This window comes from Phasianus colchicus, chromosome 1 (assembly GCF_987193195.1).
Source record: "Phasianus colchicus chromosome 1, bPhaCol1.hap1.1, whole genome shotgun sequence".
NCBI classification, from domain to species: Eukaryota; Metazoa; Chordata; class Aves; order Galliformes; family Phasianidae; genus Phasianus; species Phasianus colchicus.
This window is the reverse complement of record NC_143436.1, coordinates 145,686,405-145,701,090: the sequence shown is the minus strand read 5'-3', so window position 1 is coordinate 145,701,090 and position 14,686 is coordinate 145,686,405. Positions and strand designations below refer to the sequence as shown.

At 39.7% G+C, this 14,686-nt stretch overlaps 1 protein-coding gene across 2 annotated transcripts in view; it reads left to right on the top strand.

Moving 5' to 3' along the window:
• The window catches only part of UBAC2 (UBA domain containing 2), a 98,953-nt gene that overhangs the window by 57,736 nt on the left and 26,531 nt on the right, over nucleotides 1–14,686 (top strand). For both annotated transcript variants that reach the window (XM_031613726.2, XM_090129346.1), the window contains exons 5-6: nucleotides 9,141–9,264; nucleotides 11,086–11,133. In XM_031613726.2, coding sequence (XP_031469586.1) covers nucleotides 9,141–9,264; nucleotides 11,086–11,133 — 172 coding nt within the window. The remainder of the gene's footprint in view (nucleotides 1–9,140; nucleotides 9,265–11,085; nucleotides 11,134–14,686) is intronic.

The following is a 14,686-nucleotide window of genomic DNA, read 5'->3' as shown; positions in this document are numbered from 1 at the left end:
AAACAGACGTCTCAACAGCCCATGTACATTCCCAGCACTGTTTTAGTATCAAAATGATGAGGCTTTACAGAAATGCCCTTTAAAAATAGATGAGGGAGTTGAAGAACATGCGTGGTTCTAGAGATTAGTGAGGCTGTGTGCCTGAGTAACTTGATTGCATTTTGAGCAAGGCTACAGATAATCATGATAGTAATACACACGTAAGGCAAACACATTAAAATAAATAAATGGCTTTTAAAACACAGATCTGATTCTGATAAAAATACATTGATGCATATAGATGGGAATGGGGAGAGGAATGGAAGGCCAAATTTTGAGGTAATGTGTTGGTACCTGGAAGAACGTTGTTTCTGGATGTGGAGCCTTCTGTCAGTGAAATGGTGTGTTTGCTAAGAAGGTTGAGATAGATCAGAGATAGATGGAAAGCCCTGCCCTTTGCTCTTAGACACAGTGGCTGGGAGTTACCTGGGATTTTCCCCACAAACTCATACTGATCATTCGTGACTGCAAAAGACAGTTTGTGTTTCAGGTGGCCTCGTTCAGCATCCTGATTCTCAAAAATGAGCAAGCAGGCATGATGATGCTGGTGTTAGTGGCTCCAGCCAATGCAGAGATGGGACACTGCTTTGGGAAGGCTCGGCTGTGCTCAAACAAACTGATGCTGATGCTGCCGTGCTAGAGGTGGGCAGAGATCAGATCTCAAGTAACGTATCTATCTCATCAGGAAGTCTTAAGTAACTGCAGATTTAATGACAAAGTTAAACTTTTTTAAACATACCTTGTCTTATGGGAAGTGTTCTTGCTATAGAAAATTAAATAGAGCCTCTCTAGATGCTTCTGTGCATACTTGGAACATTTAGTTGGCTCTAGAACGTGGTTTTCAGTTCTGAACCTCCCCACCGCAGACGCGACTTGGTTTCTCCTGAGATGCCAGGGAGCTGAACTGCTTCAAGTGCTACCAGCTCCTCAGTTCTTGAGAGGCTCTCCTTTTCGAAAACCAGGTTCAGGAAGCCTTTCAGAGAACTTACTGGGCTTACTGCAGACTTTTTCCTTGTTTTTCAATTATTTTAAATACTATCTTCATCGCAGAGTAGAATCTCTTTAAATGAAGTAATGAGAATTAGCTACTGATTCAAGAACAACCGTATAGGGAACTTGCTCCATACGTCATAAAGTAATACCACAGTGTGGTTCTCTGTCCAGCAGCAAAAATTTGTGGTAGAAGTGAGAAATTTCTCGAGACTTGTAGTAGTCTTTGCTCAAGGACTGACATTAATAAACCAACTTCACATTAGGGGAAATGTTTATCTCATAATAGCTTTAGCATTATAAAAATAGTACTAATATATGCTTCCTGCTTTGATCAGATAAATTTAAATGCTGCCTTTTTTTGGTTAAGATGCATTACTAGATTGTGCCCACGGAGCCATGCATGTACATTAGCCACCAATCCAGCCTTATGGGATGTTAATTTCTTGAGCAGAATGGCACAGATTGAATCATAGAATCATAGAATGGCCTGGATTCAAAAGGACCACAATGATCATCTAGTTTCAACCCTGCAGGGTCGCCAACCACCAGACCAGGCTGCCCAGAGCCACATCCAGCCTGGCCTTGAATGCCTCCAGGGATGGGGCATCCACAGCCTCCTTGGGCAACCTGTTCCAGTGCGTCACCACCCTCTGTGTGAAGAACTTCCTCCTTATATCTAACCTTAACCTCCCTTCCCTCAGTTTAAACCCATTCCCCCTTGTCCTATCACTATCCACCCTCGTAAACAGCATCCTTCCACTCCATCCAGCTGACCCAGAATGTGAAAATCTAAACCAAAAAGTGGCATGTGTCAAAAAGTGTGATTTGTTTGTTTTTGCCATTGCCATGCACAAGTTTACTGTTTTGCTTTTGGCATGCAAGGAGAGTAACATACGAATTAATACACTAAGACATTACTTTCAGAGATGGTTACATTAAAGCAGTAGTTAATATTTTGACTGCTGTGTCATGATGCCTACGATAACTTATTTTTCGGTCTGCTTGCTTAGTCCATGCTCTATTTGAGCAGTTTACAAAAGATACTGGATTTAGCTTTACTATTCTGTATCTAGACAGCCACTCTGCAAGGTAAGAAGTGACTTCTGAAATTACACAAAGTGTTCATGGATCAACTAGAAAATGAACCCAGCCAGCCTGAGTCCCAGTTCAGTTTCTTTACGGGAAAACTGCCTTTTCTTCCAAAATTAACACCTTTTTTTTTCTAGGCAGGTTCAGGTGTCTCAAACTAATGTGCAGCTGAATCCTGTCCTTTTGCAGACAAACATTATTTCTCAAGTGACTTGAGTTTAAGGAACAGCAAGTGATGACTCTTCGGTGAGTCATGGTTGCTGTCTGCTCTCCAGAGGCCAAATAAAATGTGTCAGGCTAAGCTAGATAAAGAAGATGTAGTTAAACACCCAAGCCAAATGAACTTGTGACATAAGAAATTTCAGTACAGCCATTTGACCATACTTCTTCAACAAAATAGCCATCCGAACCCCTTTGGTGTTTTCTTGTTCCTTCATATGTCTTCTGTCTAACTCCACTTTCTGTGCCAGACTTGGTGAAGCATAGGATTCACTGGAAAAGCCTGCCTGTTAGGGTACAGGCTCCTCTTTCTGCTGAACTCAAACTTGGGTTATTGCAATCAGTCACAAAAGCAGAGCTGCCTTGTAAGCTGTCTCTACCAATCACTTGCTGCAGATGTCTGATGCAGAGCAGCAACTGTCAGTGGGTAGGCAGAGGTAGCTGACTATGTAACACCTAGTTGGCATTACCAGGGATCATAGTTGTTGCTGTGATACTGTCCTCAGTTGGGATGCGTGGTTTGGCCAACTGTTCTTGTACCTCTTGGTTTCATTGGTATTCCCCAAGACTGGTTGATTTTGGTCTTCATGTGAATGGCAGCGTGCTAATCATATTAAAGAAAGAACAGGGAGAGTGATTATTTTTTTTTTTTTAATCATTACAGTACCATAAGCTGAATAAGTGTTTGGTGTTCTGCAAAAATTGCTTGCATGAGGGCTGCATATTAAGAATGCTTAACGGAAGGATTTTTATGTTAACATATTGTAGCAGACTGCTAGTATAGAAACAGTCACTTACCCTAGGTCAGCCAGCAGATACTAACAGGGGGGTAGAGAAGGGTTTTGTGAAGGAGTAGCAGATACTATCTTGAGCTTTGCACAACAAAAGTTGGGGGGAGATATCACTAACTGACATTTGTAGAAAGTGATAAAGCGCAATGGTAACATGTTATTAATGATAAATAAAACTGAAATTAGAAGAAAGTCTCTTGCCAGCAGAAGAGGAAAGTTCTTTATTAATCATCTTGCTGATGGTAAGGAAGAGAAAAGAAAGCATTACTGGTTTAAAATGGAACTAAGCAGCTTATGGAATAAATTGTTTCAAAGTCTTTAAAAACTAAAGTTTTTCATAGGAGCCATAGATATCTGCGTTCTGTTTGTTCATTGGTCACGTATTTTAGTGAACCCAAAGTTGTAGTTATTCTGCTGGGGTCTTCACTTAATGTTTTCATTTGGTTGTCTTGTTTGGGGTATTTTTTTTCCTCCATTTTCCTGCATTCCTACAAAGTATTGGCAATCAGATACAGCACTGGGTAACGTAACCTGCTGGTTTTGCTCATGTATGGCAGAAAGGTTGGGTGCAATAGATGGTGCTTGTCATCCTGGGCTCCATCAGTGAGAGGATCACGGCTGTCAAGGGCTGTCATATGTCAGGGAGCTACCCAATTTTAAGAAATGTTACCAAGAAAGTTTAGCATTTTCAGAATAAAGGCTGCTACTTTATGTATAGTTTGGCAGTGCCTGGGCAGCCTGTAAGGAGTGTAGAGCACTCAATAAACGTGGTAACTTGAGTTAGTGATAAAGCACACTGTTTGTACTCTCTCCTTATTATGTACAGCCGCTTTTAGAGCTGATATTTTCAGTCCCCCCAAAAAACTAAGCGGTTGTGGGTTTGTCGGGCTAATGTTTTTATAAAGAACTTAAATAATGTGAACTGAAGAAAAATACGGTACCGCAGTTAGTAAATGTAGTGAGTCATTCTGAATAAAATAACAGGTTGTTTCTGCAAATTTGAATCCCACAGAACTTCCATTGACAACAGCAGATATTTTTGCAGAAGTAACATGTAGCCAGATACCCGTCTCTTCTTACAGTTTAGAACCATTGTTTCCTATATTTTGTGCATATACTTACTAATATTAAATGGTTTAATCTGCTTTTAATATTCACTCTTTTAAACTCTGAGTAACCCATTTCTCTCAGTGATGAATCCTTATCCTTGAGTCTTTGTTCTCTATCAGAAGTCTGTACAGTAATGGATACAGGTGTTTTCTTTCCAACATTATTGTTTCTTCATTTTTTTTCCTCCATGAAAAAGTTCCCTTCTGTTTTTCTGTGTTGTTTTTTTTCTGTCCCTGCACATGTTGAAATCTAACATGCTTCAAAATGAGGATATAATCATTCCAGAGCCTACAGGCCTTTGAGGTGGACATCATGTTCATGTCAAGTGTTCAGACTTTAGAATTTAATCTTTTGGGACTGAGAGTATTTTGTTCTGTTTGAAAATGTTATTTTCTAACCCATGTGACTGAAACTAATTTCCTAAACATGAGGTGAGCAGAAAGCTAGAGTCTGCGTATGTTTGTGTCTGTGTCTCTTCTCTGCATGTGAATATCTCAAGTTTCTAGTAGAAGCCAATTGGCAGGGTGTTAATTAACCATGTTTTTCCTGATATTGTTTTAAGCATTAGGAGCAAAAGACTGGGACCAGGATATTTGAAAGTAAAGAGGAAAGGAAGGGAAAGGAGATTAAAAGAGATTAGGAGAAAAGCAAAGAGAAGAAGAGAAGGAAATGAAGGAACAGAGAGGAAGAACTAAAATAGCCCTTCAAAAGAATAGATACCAAATCTGACCATATATTGCTGAGCAATTAATTAACTCAATGAAAGTAGTTAAGTACCAGCCCTTAGATTTGCAGAAAGTGTGATGGGTCAGCTTTGGCTGGTCACCAGGTACCCACTACGCTGCTTTCTCTCCCTGCTTCCTCCAGCAGGATGGCGGGGATCATAAGATGGAAAACCTTGCAGGACAGGGAAGTCACTCATCAGTTACCATCCAGTTACAGGCAAAACAAAGTTTTGAGGAAGATTAATTTAATTTATTAACAATTAGAAATAGGATAGCATATAATGAAAGCAAAATTAAAAGCACCTGGCCCAAACCCTGTTCTTCCCAGGCTCAACTTCTTTCCTGGCTCTTCTACTACCTCCCCAGACAGCAAAGGGGAACCAGGAGCAGAGTTTGCAGTCCTTCCCTAACTCTGCTGCTCCTCCACGGTCACTTTCTGCCCCTGCTCCACATGAGGTCCCTCCCACAATGCTGTCCTTCTAGAACTGATCCTGTGTGAGTTTCCCACAGGCTGCAGCTCTCCAAGCTCTGCTTCAACACAGTTCCATACCGTAGGGCCCACTCTTCAGGTGGCAGCTCCCCTCACTCTCCTGCCCCACCGCAGGTTGCTCTCCCCGGGCTGCAGCTCCAGCCTGGGCTGCTTCTGCAGAGGTGGGCTGTGAGCTCCTTCAGGCCCCATCCACTGCTGCTCCATGGGCTCCTCCATGGCTGCATGGGGACGTCTGCTCCATGTGGTGCCCATGGGCTGCCGGTGGACAGCCTGCTCCTCCATGGACCTCTCCTGGGCTGCAGGGAGCTGCTGCTCTGCGTCTGGAGCACCTCCTGCCCTCCTTCTGCACTGACCCGGATGGCTGCAGGGCTGTTCTCTCACATTTCTTACTCCTCTCTCCCAGCTGCTGTTGTGCAGCAGTTTTTCCCTTCCTTCAGTCTGCTCCCCCAGAGCATACCCAGCGCCGTTCATGGCTCAGCTCTGGGGCAATGCGGGGCTCTGCTCACAGAAGCCACCACTGCAGCCCCCCCAGTACCAATGCTACTATGTAAACCTAATACAGAAATCTCTCCAGTATTTAAGAGCATCATGAGCAAGGCTTTGATTATTCACAGAATAATGGAGTTGTTTAGGCTAGTGCTAGATAAAACCTCTGGCAGTCATTTAGTTCAATCTCATGTCTGGAGCATGTCCAACTGGAACAGGTTATAAAGTCTATGTTCATTTGAATCTTGAATATCTCTGAGGATGTTGTCCAAACAGCCTGGTAAAGTACTGGACCATCATTACCCTCTGCTGGACTTGATCCAGTATATCAATGCCTTTCTTGTAGTGAGGAGCCCGAAAGTGAGCACAGTGCTTTAGGTCACTTAGAGGTGTTGAACTTGTCTTGATCCGATGACTGCACACTTGCTAATACAACCCAAGGCCATCACTGCAAGGCAGAAATCCTGACTAATAATTATTTTCCAGCTTCTTTTGTGACTGTTTGCTATCTAGAAAGTTTATACTGCTGCACAGGGTTATTTCAAATATAGTGGAATATTTCACAGTCGCTTTTGTTGAAATCCATAAGATTCTTGTCAGCCCATTTCTCTGTCAAGATGTACCTGAATGTAGCTTTGTGTTCTAATGCATTGACTGTTGTCCATAGTGCCAGTCACCTCATCATAGAAACTAATCAGTTTGACTGGACATGGGTTGACCTTGGTAAATCAACACGGCCTATCAGTTTGCCCTTGGAAATGTCCGGAAATGGCTGCGAAGAAAATTGCTCTGTAACTTTTCTAGGGACTGAGGTGAGGCGCTACTTCAATCATCTTCCTCCCCTCCTTGAAGATGGTGGTGGCATTTGCATTTTTCCAGTCGTTAGGACCTGACCACCATGACATTTCAGTGATAATGAGAACAACTGGCAGTATCATTGGCCATCTCCCTCTGCACTTGTGGGATACCTGAATGGACATTTGTAATACCCATTTATAGTAGATGAGAAATCTTTCTAAAAAATAAGTAATTTTATAACAATCTGTTATGTTTCTTCAAGCTCCTCAAGATTATTAGGTAGAGAGCTGTGTCAAATACTGGACTTCAAGTTACTCAGATCAGTACCCCGATCTGAGATGGTGCTTTCTATGTTTTCTGCTGAGATTAGTGGTGAATATTAACATTGAGGGAACCTTTCAACATTCTGTTATCTTTTTCTAGAATACAATTCTAGGCATGAGAAGTTCCTTTTTGTATTTTCCCATGCTATGATTGAGTGCACTCTTGCATGCAAAATCTCTTAATCTGAGTCACTATCACAAGAAGAATAAAACCTGAAAAGCATGCCATGATTTTGGTACTCCCCCAGGTAATTTGGTAAGAATAAAAAGAATCACATAATGTAGACAGAAATAATTTATCCTGGCTTTTCTAAGAGCAGAAGAGTTCTTTTTTCTTTGTTTTTCTTCTCTCTTTGCTTATGAATGCTGAATTACTTTGGCGACTTTTGTCTGCAATGGATGCAGTTGTAATGAAGAGTTATTTTTATGTGGCAGTTGAGTAGCTGTGTCTGTCAATCCCTACAACTTAAATAATGTGGATGTATTTTAAGAATGTGTTGTGTGTGTTTATACGGGTGCTCTCAGCTTACACAAGAGGGTTCTTCTGTAAAATTGAACATCTTTCAGTAGTTCCTGAGTTTGTGTCCTCCATACACCCACGTGCACCTGGCCTTATCTGAAACAGATGATACTAAAAATGTTTCTAATGTCTTTTATCTAAATGACATTTAAGTCCTCAGAGAGGAATGTTTTCAGCTAAACTTCAAATACAGCAATCAAAATGATAACAAAATATTCTTAAGCCGCTGCCCATTGAATGAGTTAACATGTTTGAGCTGTGTACTTAATCATTAGGTTTTCTTCATAGCTGTGGGTGTTGTATTTGGCAGTTATCCAGGAAATGAAAGTTTTAATATTCAGACCATCATTTCACATAGCATTATGCCTATTGGTAGCTCCCTTGGAAGGGAAATGTATTTCTGAGTGAACACTTCAGGTTTTTTGTATTCTGATTTATGCCGTGTGCAGAAATCCCACTGAGAGTAATAAGATCCCTGTCCTGTAAAGGTCTTCGGAAACTGTAAGTCTTGAAGCTTTTGATAAGCTGGTAAATGATGTAAAATTCTGCTTTGATCCCGGTTCTGTCAGAAGAAGCAGTGAGGAGCCAGCTGGGGTGGATGTGTGCTTTGCAGAGCCCCTCAGCCCAGCTGTTGGCTGGAGCTCAATGCCCGCAGTGCTGCTCCCTCCTACACTGCAGCAAGATGCACCAGGGAATGATACCAGGATTGCTCAGGTGTGAGGGATGGGTCTTTGGACCCATGGATCTTTGTTTTTAGGATATAGTAGCCTGGCAGAGCAGTATTCTGGCAAACCTGTGGAAACAGTGCTTTGGGATGGAGAATGTCTAGTTATAGCAAAGCACTGAGCTCCATGGGAGGTTTCTCTTCATAGTCTTCAATGAAGGCTGATAATGTCTTGCTTTCAGATGTCCAGCCACACCGTTAGAATCTAAAAGCGTTTTCCTTCACTGACCTTTTTTCCCATCTCCATCACAGATGTTCTAGGGCCACAGGAGTCACTGGCAAAATGGAACTTAAATCGAACTGTTGATTATCTCATTTTAGATATTGCATTCTGTTTTCAATACTGTAACACCTTAAACCTGAGTGAATAATGGGAGCTCAACTTCATATGTGAAGTGATTTCCCTGACCTTTGGGGATATATATAATCCTTTTGTCCAGATCAAATACGTTTTGTTCTGATGTGGAAGACGACTGCTGTTCTTTTTGTGGGCTGTATTTTATGGAAACAATCAGCTATTAAAGCAAAAATGTTGCCTTCTTTGCTGTCCCATCTCCTGAGTACTTGGAAATAATATGCTTTTCATCACCTGTTTCTTCTTGGCAAGCTTATTTACCAAAGAATAATAGTAGATTATTCAGTAGTGAATCTTTTGTCCTGAATGCCACAGATTACCAAGTCATTGGTTCCCGAGGAAGACCCTTTTTTGCAAGGCAGTGTTATATTTTTGTTTATCATGTATGTGGGGTTAATTACATTTTGTTACATCACAAATTACATATTCTTATTACTACTATCATTCTTAATAACCGTCTGTATCTTTTTGTTTTCAGCTTGGGTCCCGTGTTTGCTCTGTTTGTACCGTTCTATTGCTCCATTCCAAGAGTGCAGGTGACACAAGTACTAGGCTTTTTTTCTATTACAAACAAGACATTGGTCTATATACTGGGTTTACAGGTATGGTATGTACTTGCTTGTTCATCTTTTAGTGACTTAATAGCAGTTAATATTTCTGTATGTGTGATTTTGATGCTTCCAGGTGCATGATTTGTGTCTAGCTAGTGCTTTCCCATGAACTACAATATTGAACAATATATTCTGATATATATTTTGGGCTGAAGTGGTGGGGAGATTATCTGCTATTCCACTGTCTTCAGTCTTGATTGTCATGCATAGGAAAACATAACATTAAAGTTCTGTAAGTTTGAGAGGGATTTAGTGAAATGAGCCAGATGAAAACAGGACCTGGTACAAACACACATGTGCTTTTCACCTGTCTAATCTGCTAGTATTTTTGGTTTTGTTTATTTTTGCCTTGTTTGATATCACTCAAGCAAAACTGTAGATAGAAGACAGTATTTTTCTATGGTTAAGACTGTTAATAAATAACCAAAGATTTGGTTGAATTACACTTTGATATAAATTTGCTATTTTTATACCAAGCATTGCCATGTAACAGATAATTTAATGTAACATATTGCACAGCACTTTCAAGTAGTGTTGTATTAAATGTGAACGGAAAAATATGGGTACCTGGTTCAGGTCCCTCAAGAGCCTAGAAATGACTCTAATGTCACAATCTGAATTATGCATCAGGAGATGTGTGAAATTATGAGAAATTGTACTCATTTTTATATATTCCAGGGACTCAAAAATAGTACTAAAACTAGTAGTGGAAAGCACCATAATTACACGATGTGGTACAGAGCATTTTAGAATGAGCGGTCAGTTTCAGAACTGTGGTTCCCACTCTGCTTGAGTGTTTCATTCATCTGCATTGCTGTTCAACATTTGGATTCTGTTGATTTCTGTTCCAGCACCCTGTTTTCTTGATCCACTAGAAAGATTGTTTCCTCTCTCCCAAAACCATCAACATCACTATTAGTCCAATCCTTGTAAAAACAATGATATTGTCTGAGCTCTTTTCCATTGTGCCCCTTGCCTCTTGCTTTCACACATGTAAGACCAGGTACTCATCGCTGCATCTCCACAGGGTCTTTCCCTCCTGCATGTAGAACTCACTGCCGTCACACAGAGGTCAAAGGAAACTCATTTGCCTTCTCTTCATTTGTAAACTCTGCCCTTATCTCAAGTCACTCTTTCCGTAGTGAGCCTAGAGAGGTGTTCTCACAATTCAGGCAGCATCTCACAGAACTATTTTAGTAATCAGCAGCAGTCTAATTTTCAGCCTGTTTTCCCAACTAAGAATAACCTTCTCCAGGTGATGAGTCACGTACACTTTACTAGAAAGGGTGAGCCACCCTGTTGGCATATCTAGATTTTTTTTTTAATTCACTTTGACCAATTTCTGTGATTTCATGCCTGCAAGTATGTCACTGGGTGAGCACTTTAATTCTTTAATTTTGACACTCATGCTTCATCTCTCTGTGGCTGTATGTCTAAGAGCTTCATTTGCACTGCCCAGCTTGGAACTCTTCTCCTTCTGCTGCTGAGTCATTTCCTTTGCTTCAGTCTGTCTTTCAGACTTGTTTTTCTGTGCAGCCTATAACTGACATCCTGTTATACTTAGTATACTGTATGAAAATAAAATGTATTGTTCTGTAAAAGAAGAACAGTTGTTGAATCCCTGTGTTTTTTTTCCAGTTCTACTTTTGGAATGTATATTTGTTAATGTTAAACATAATTTTCATAGAAATAAATGTGTTACTTTCCCCATGGTCATGATAGGTATTTAGGCTATATAATGTTGTATGTGGTAGCTCAGGAAACATCAGCTATGTAAAATGAAAATTTTAAATTGCTACTCTTACTTTCTAGCTCTTAACTTCTGGTTCCTACATCTGGATTTTAGCCTTAAGTGGATTGGTAAGTCTTACTGTTTTAAAAATTGCATCATCTGAAACACTGTGTTATGTGTACAGTCAGTGCAGTACATTTGGACTCAAAAAAGAGCTGCAATTACTAAGGAATGTTTTTGATTATAACAGTAAATAGAAAGTTTGTCTTTAAAAATGTGAAACACTGATTGGCTGGTGATAAACTGACATACAGCTGACATAAAACAACAAAATGGGTAGTATTTGCAGTTTGCCAGTGTTATCTTAGCCCTGCAATTAAATTTACTGTCTCAGGCATAGACCCATAAAAGAAGCTTTTGTGGAAATGGTATAAATACCCATTACAGTACTGTTTGCTTGTCTACTTTATTTACCGCTGTATTTATCCTTTTAGAGCAAGCCTCAAGTTTATTCCAGAAATCAACTTTTAACTTCTTACTGGTGGGATTTCATGTTTTGTGCTCCTCCTAGAACACATGCATATAGCCTTTTCATACTGTGATGGAGGCAGTAGGAGTGGGAAATAACTTTATTTGTGTCATTCGGATGAAATTGATGCGGTCTATCTTTTTCCTTTCTGACTCTGTTCTTAGTTTAAAGCACTTACTGCTAAAACACATTGTACTAACTTTTTGAGATTGTTAAAGGATGATAAACTTTTTGAAAAAAATTACAAACTTACAAATTAGGAGCTCTGCCTGTGATTTATTGACTCAAAATACTGTTTGTTTTTTCAAGCAGTGAAAGTACCTCCTCTTCTAAAGTAGATGATTTTGTAAGAGCATGTGGTGACAGGACAACGGGAAATGGTTTTAAACTGGAAGAGGGTAGATTTAGACTAGATATTAGGAAGAAATTCTTTATTATGAGAATGATGAGACACTGGAACAGGTTGCCCAGCGAGGCTGTGGATGCCCCCTCCCTGGAAGCATTCAAGGCCAGGCTGGATGGGGCTGTGAGCAACCTGCTCTAGAGGGTCCTTCTGATTGGAATTTAGATAAACTCAGAGTGGAATGTCTGTGAATATGTCACATATTGCTGCTATAGTGCAGTGGTTTGGACTCTTACTATTTTTGTGTATTCCAAATGCTCTGTGAGCTAGAAGGACTGACATGAGTGATGGAGCTGTACGTGGTGTAGTTTGGTCTCACCATAAATAAAACCAGAATTCCTCTCCTGGAGACCATCACATTCCACTGAGCCCAGTTGAGATTCTGTGACTTCCTCCAAACACTCTACCCTTCCTGTTACTCTTCTAGCTCTTTTAATAGCCCTTCCTTTTGAACAGGTGTTCGTTATGGAGGAAAGGAAAGGAGAGGAAAAGAAAAGGAAAGGCATTTCAACCCCCACTTTCCTGGTAGTAGGAACTGTGTGTATACTTGGTTATACAGACTTTGAAAGAATGGATCAAGCATTTTTTTCATTCCAGTTTCATTGCCTTTTAATTTACAGTTTTATTCAGATGTATAATGCAGTTTTCTTAGGATTCTTCTTCATGAATGACCGTTTTTTAATTGCATGTTGACAGTATGTTTTACATAGGTATAAGCCCCTCAGGAATAAACTGAGCTTTCCATGTGTCATAGGAAGGCTTAAAAAAAGATATTTAAAGTTTCATATTACTTCAGTCAGGATGAATTAAGTCATCATGCTCTTTTCAGTCTCAGGTTTTTTTTCTGCAACGAGTAGATATCTGCACTCTGCTGTAATAAGTGCAGATAAGTAACAAGTGCTGCAATTTGGAAAAAAGTTCATGTTATGAACTATCATACTTTTGTGAATAGGAAGTCTCATTTTCTCATCTGTTGGTGATGATAATTTGGTTTCTCTCAAGAAAGCAGATAAGAAGTGTTGTTTCCTAGTCCATTAAGTAGTCTGAAGAGGAATGTGAATCACTATAAGGGCAACTTTTAGCACTTACACTTACACACTCATATGACTGAATGTATGTGATGCTGTTCTGCCATTTAGCTTTTACTGCACTTCTGCCTATCTGGAATATTAAAATGAACTGAGCCTGCATGATTTCTGAATTGTTTTCAGTTTCCCACTTTCTCCTCAGGATGTTTCCATTTTAGGTTTATTGAAATTCTCACTCTGTATATTTTTAACACACAATGAATGCTGTTAAATGAGACCTGGCTTTTTAGTTACAAGACATGGCACTGGAGGTTTCTGCATTTATCCTTGCTAATGCTCTTCTCTATAAATGTCAGGATGTAAAAGAACGTCATGAGCTCATGTTTTCTGTGGCTTTTGTTTTTGTATGTGTTTGCAAATGTGTATGACTGTAGACATGTGGCAGGTAGGCGTTGTTGTAATATGCCTGGTGATAGGGAATTTTAGAGTACATATTCTGTGTTATCAGAATACAGAAGTTGTGTGTGGCTGTCTTTTGACGTAAGATGTATCTTCCTAGGTCACTAACTTTGAATCAGCATATGAATAAGCTTTCAAGTCAACTTTTTACTCTCCAGATGAAGCTGTAATACCTCTTAATTTCCATTCTTTCAGCATGTCAGTGTGGCCCTAGTAGTTTCCATTGCTGGTATGTTGTGTAAAGCATGCTGTATAAATACAGTGTTTATTAAAAAAAAAAAAAGTATACTGTGAACAAATTCACATATCTTGAATATTCACATATCTAATAAGTACTCTGCATTGTTAGTCTTCTTATTGTTTATGTCTCTTAGTTTCTTGCAGTTTGATTTGCCAGGTATATACCATACATGGCATGTAGAGTCTAGATCTGTTTCTTACAGTAAGTTTTTTTAATGTCATAAAATTAGGGAGCTTCAGATTAGAGGTACAGGTATATCTTGAAAGTCAGACACAGCCTGATTCCATTTCAATTGAAAACAGAAGTTCTGTAATCATTAGCTGATTACAGAGGTGTTTCCCTGCAGTGCATATCATTTATTTTAGTGAAGCTCAGAAAAAAAATTGCCTGTTTTTTCCCTAAATCAGTTGATACACCTTAGAAAACAGTATCCATTTGAATGTTGTACTGGACAAATACATATACATCAGCCCATCCTCTCTCCCTCTTTTCTACTTAAAAAAGAGAAAAAAGTTCCCAGGTTCTCATATTTCTCATTGGAATAATTTTGCAGGAGTGAAATATGACTTTGTATGTTGTCAGGTTGTAGTTCTCAGATTGTTTGAAAAGTTGCACTGAGATTGGCATCTGGTCCAACCCTCCAAATGAGGCAGAGTCAGCTACAGCAGGTTGTTCAGCACCACGTCTCATTAGATTTTGAGTATTTCCAAGGAGGAAAATTCCACAACCTTTCCAAGCAACCTGTTCTAGTTGTTGTTTTTTTTTTTATTTTCACAGTAAAAAAAAGAGGTTTTTTTCTTGTGTTCAGATGAAATTTCAAGGACTTTAATTTGTGACTATTGACTCTTGTTCTACCACTGAGCACTTCTGAGAAGAAAATGGCTCCCTGTCTTCATTCCCTACCTTCAGGCTTTTGTATACATTGATAAAATCTGCTGTCTTTTCTTCTCCAAGATTCCCAGCTCTCTCAGCCTCTCATCCTGTGAAAGACACTCTGATTTCCTAATTGTCATCCTGGACC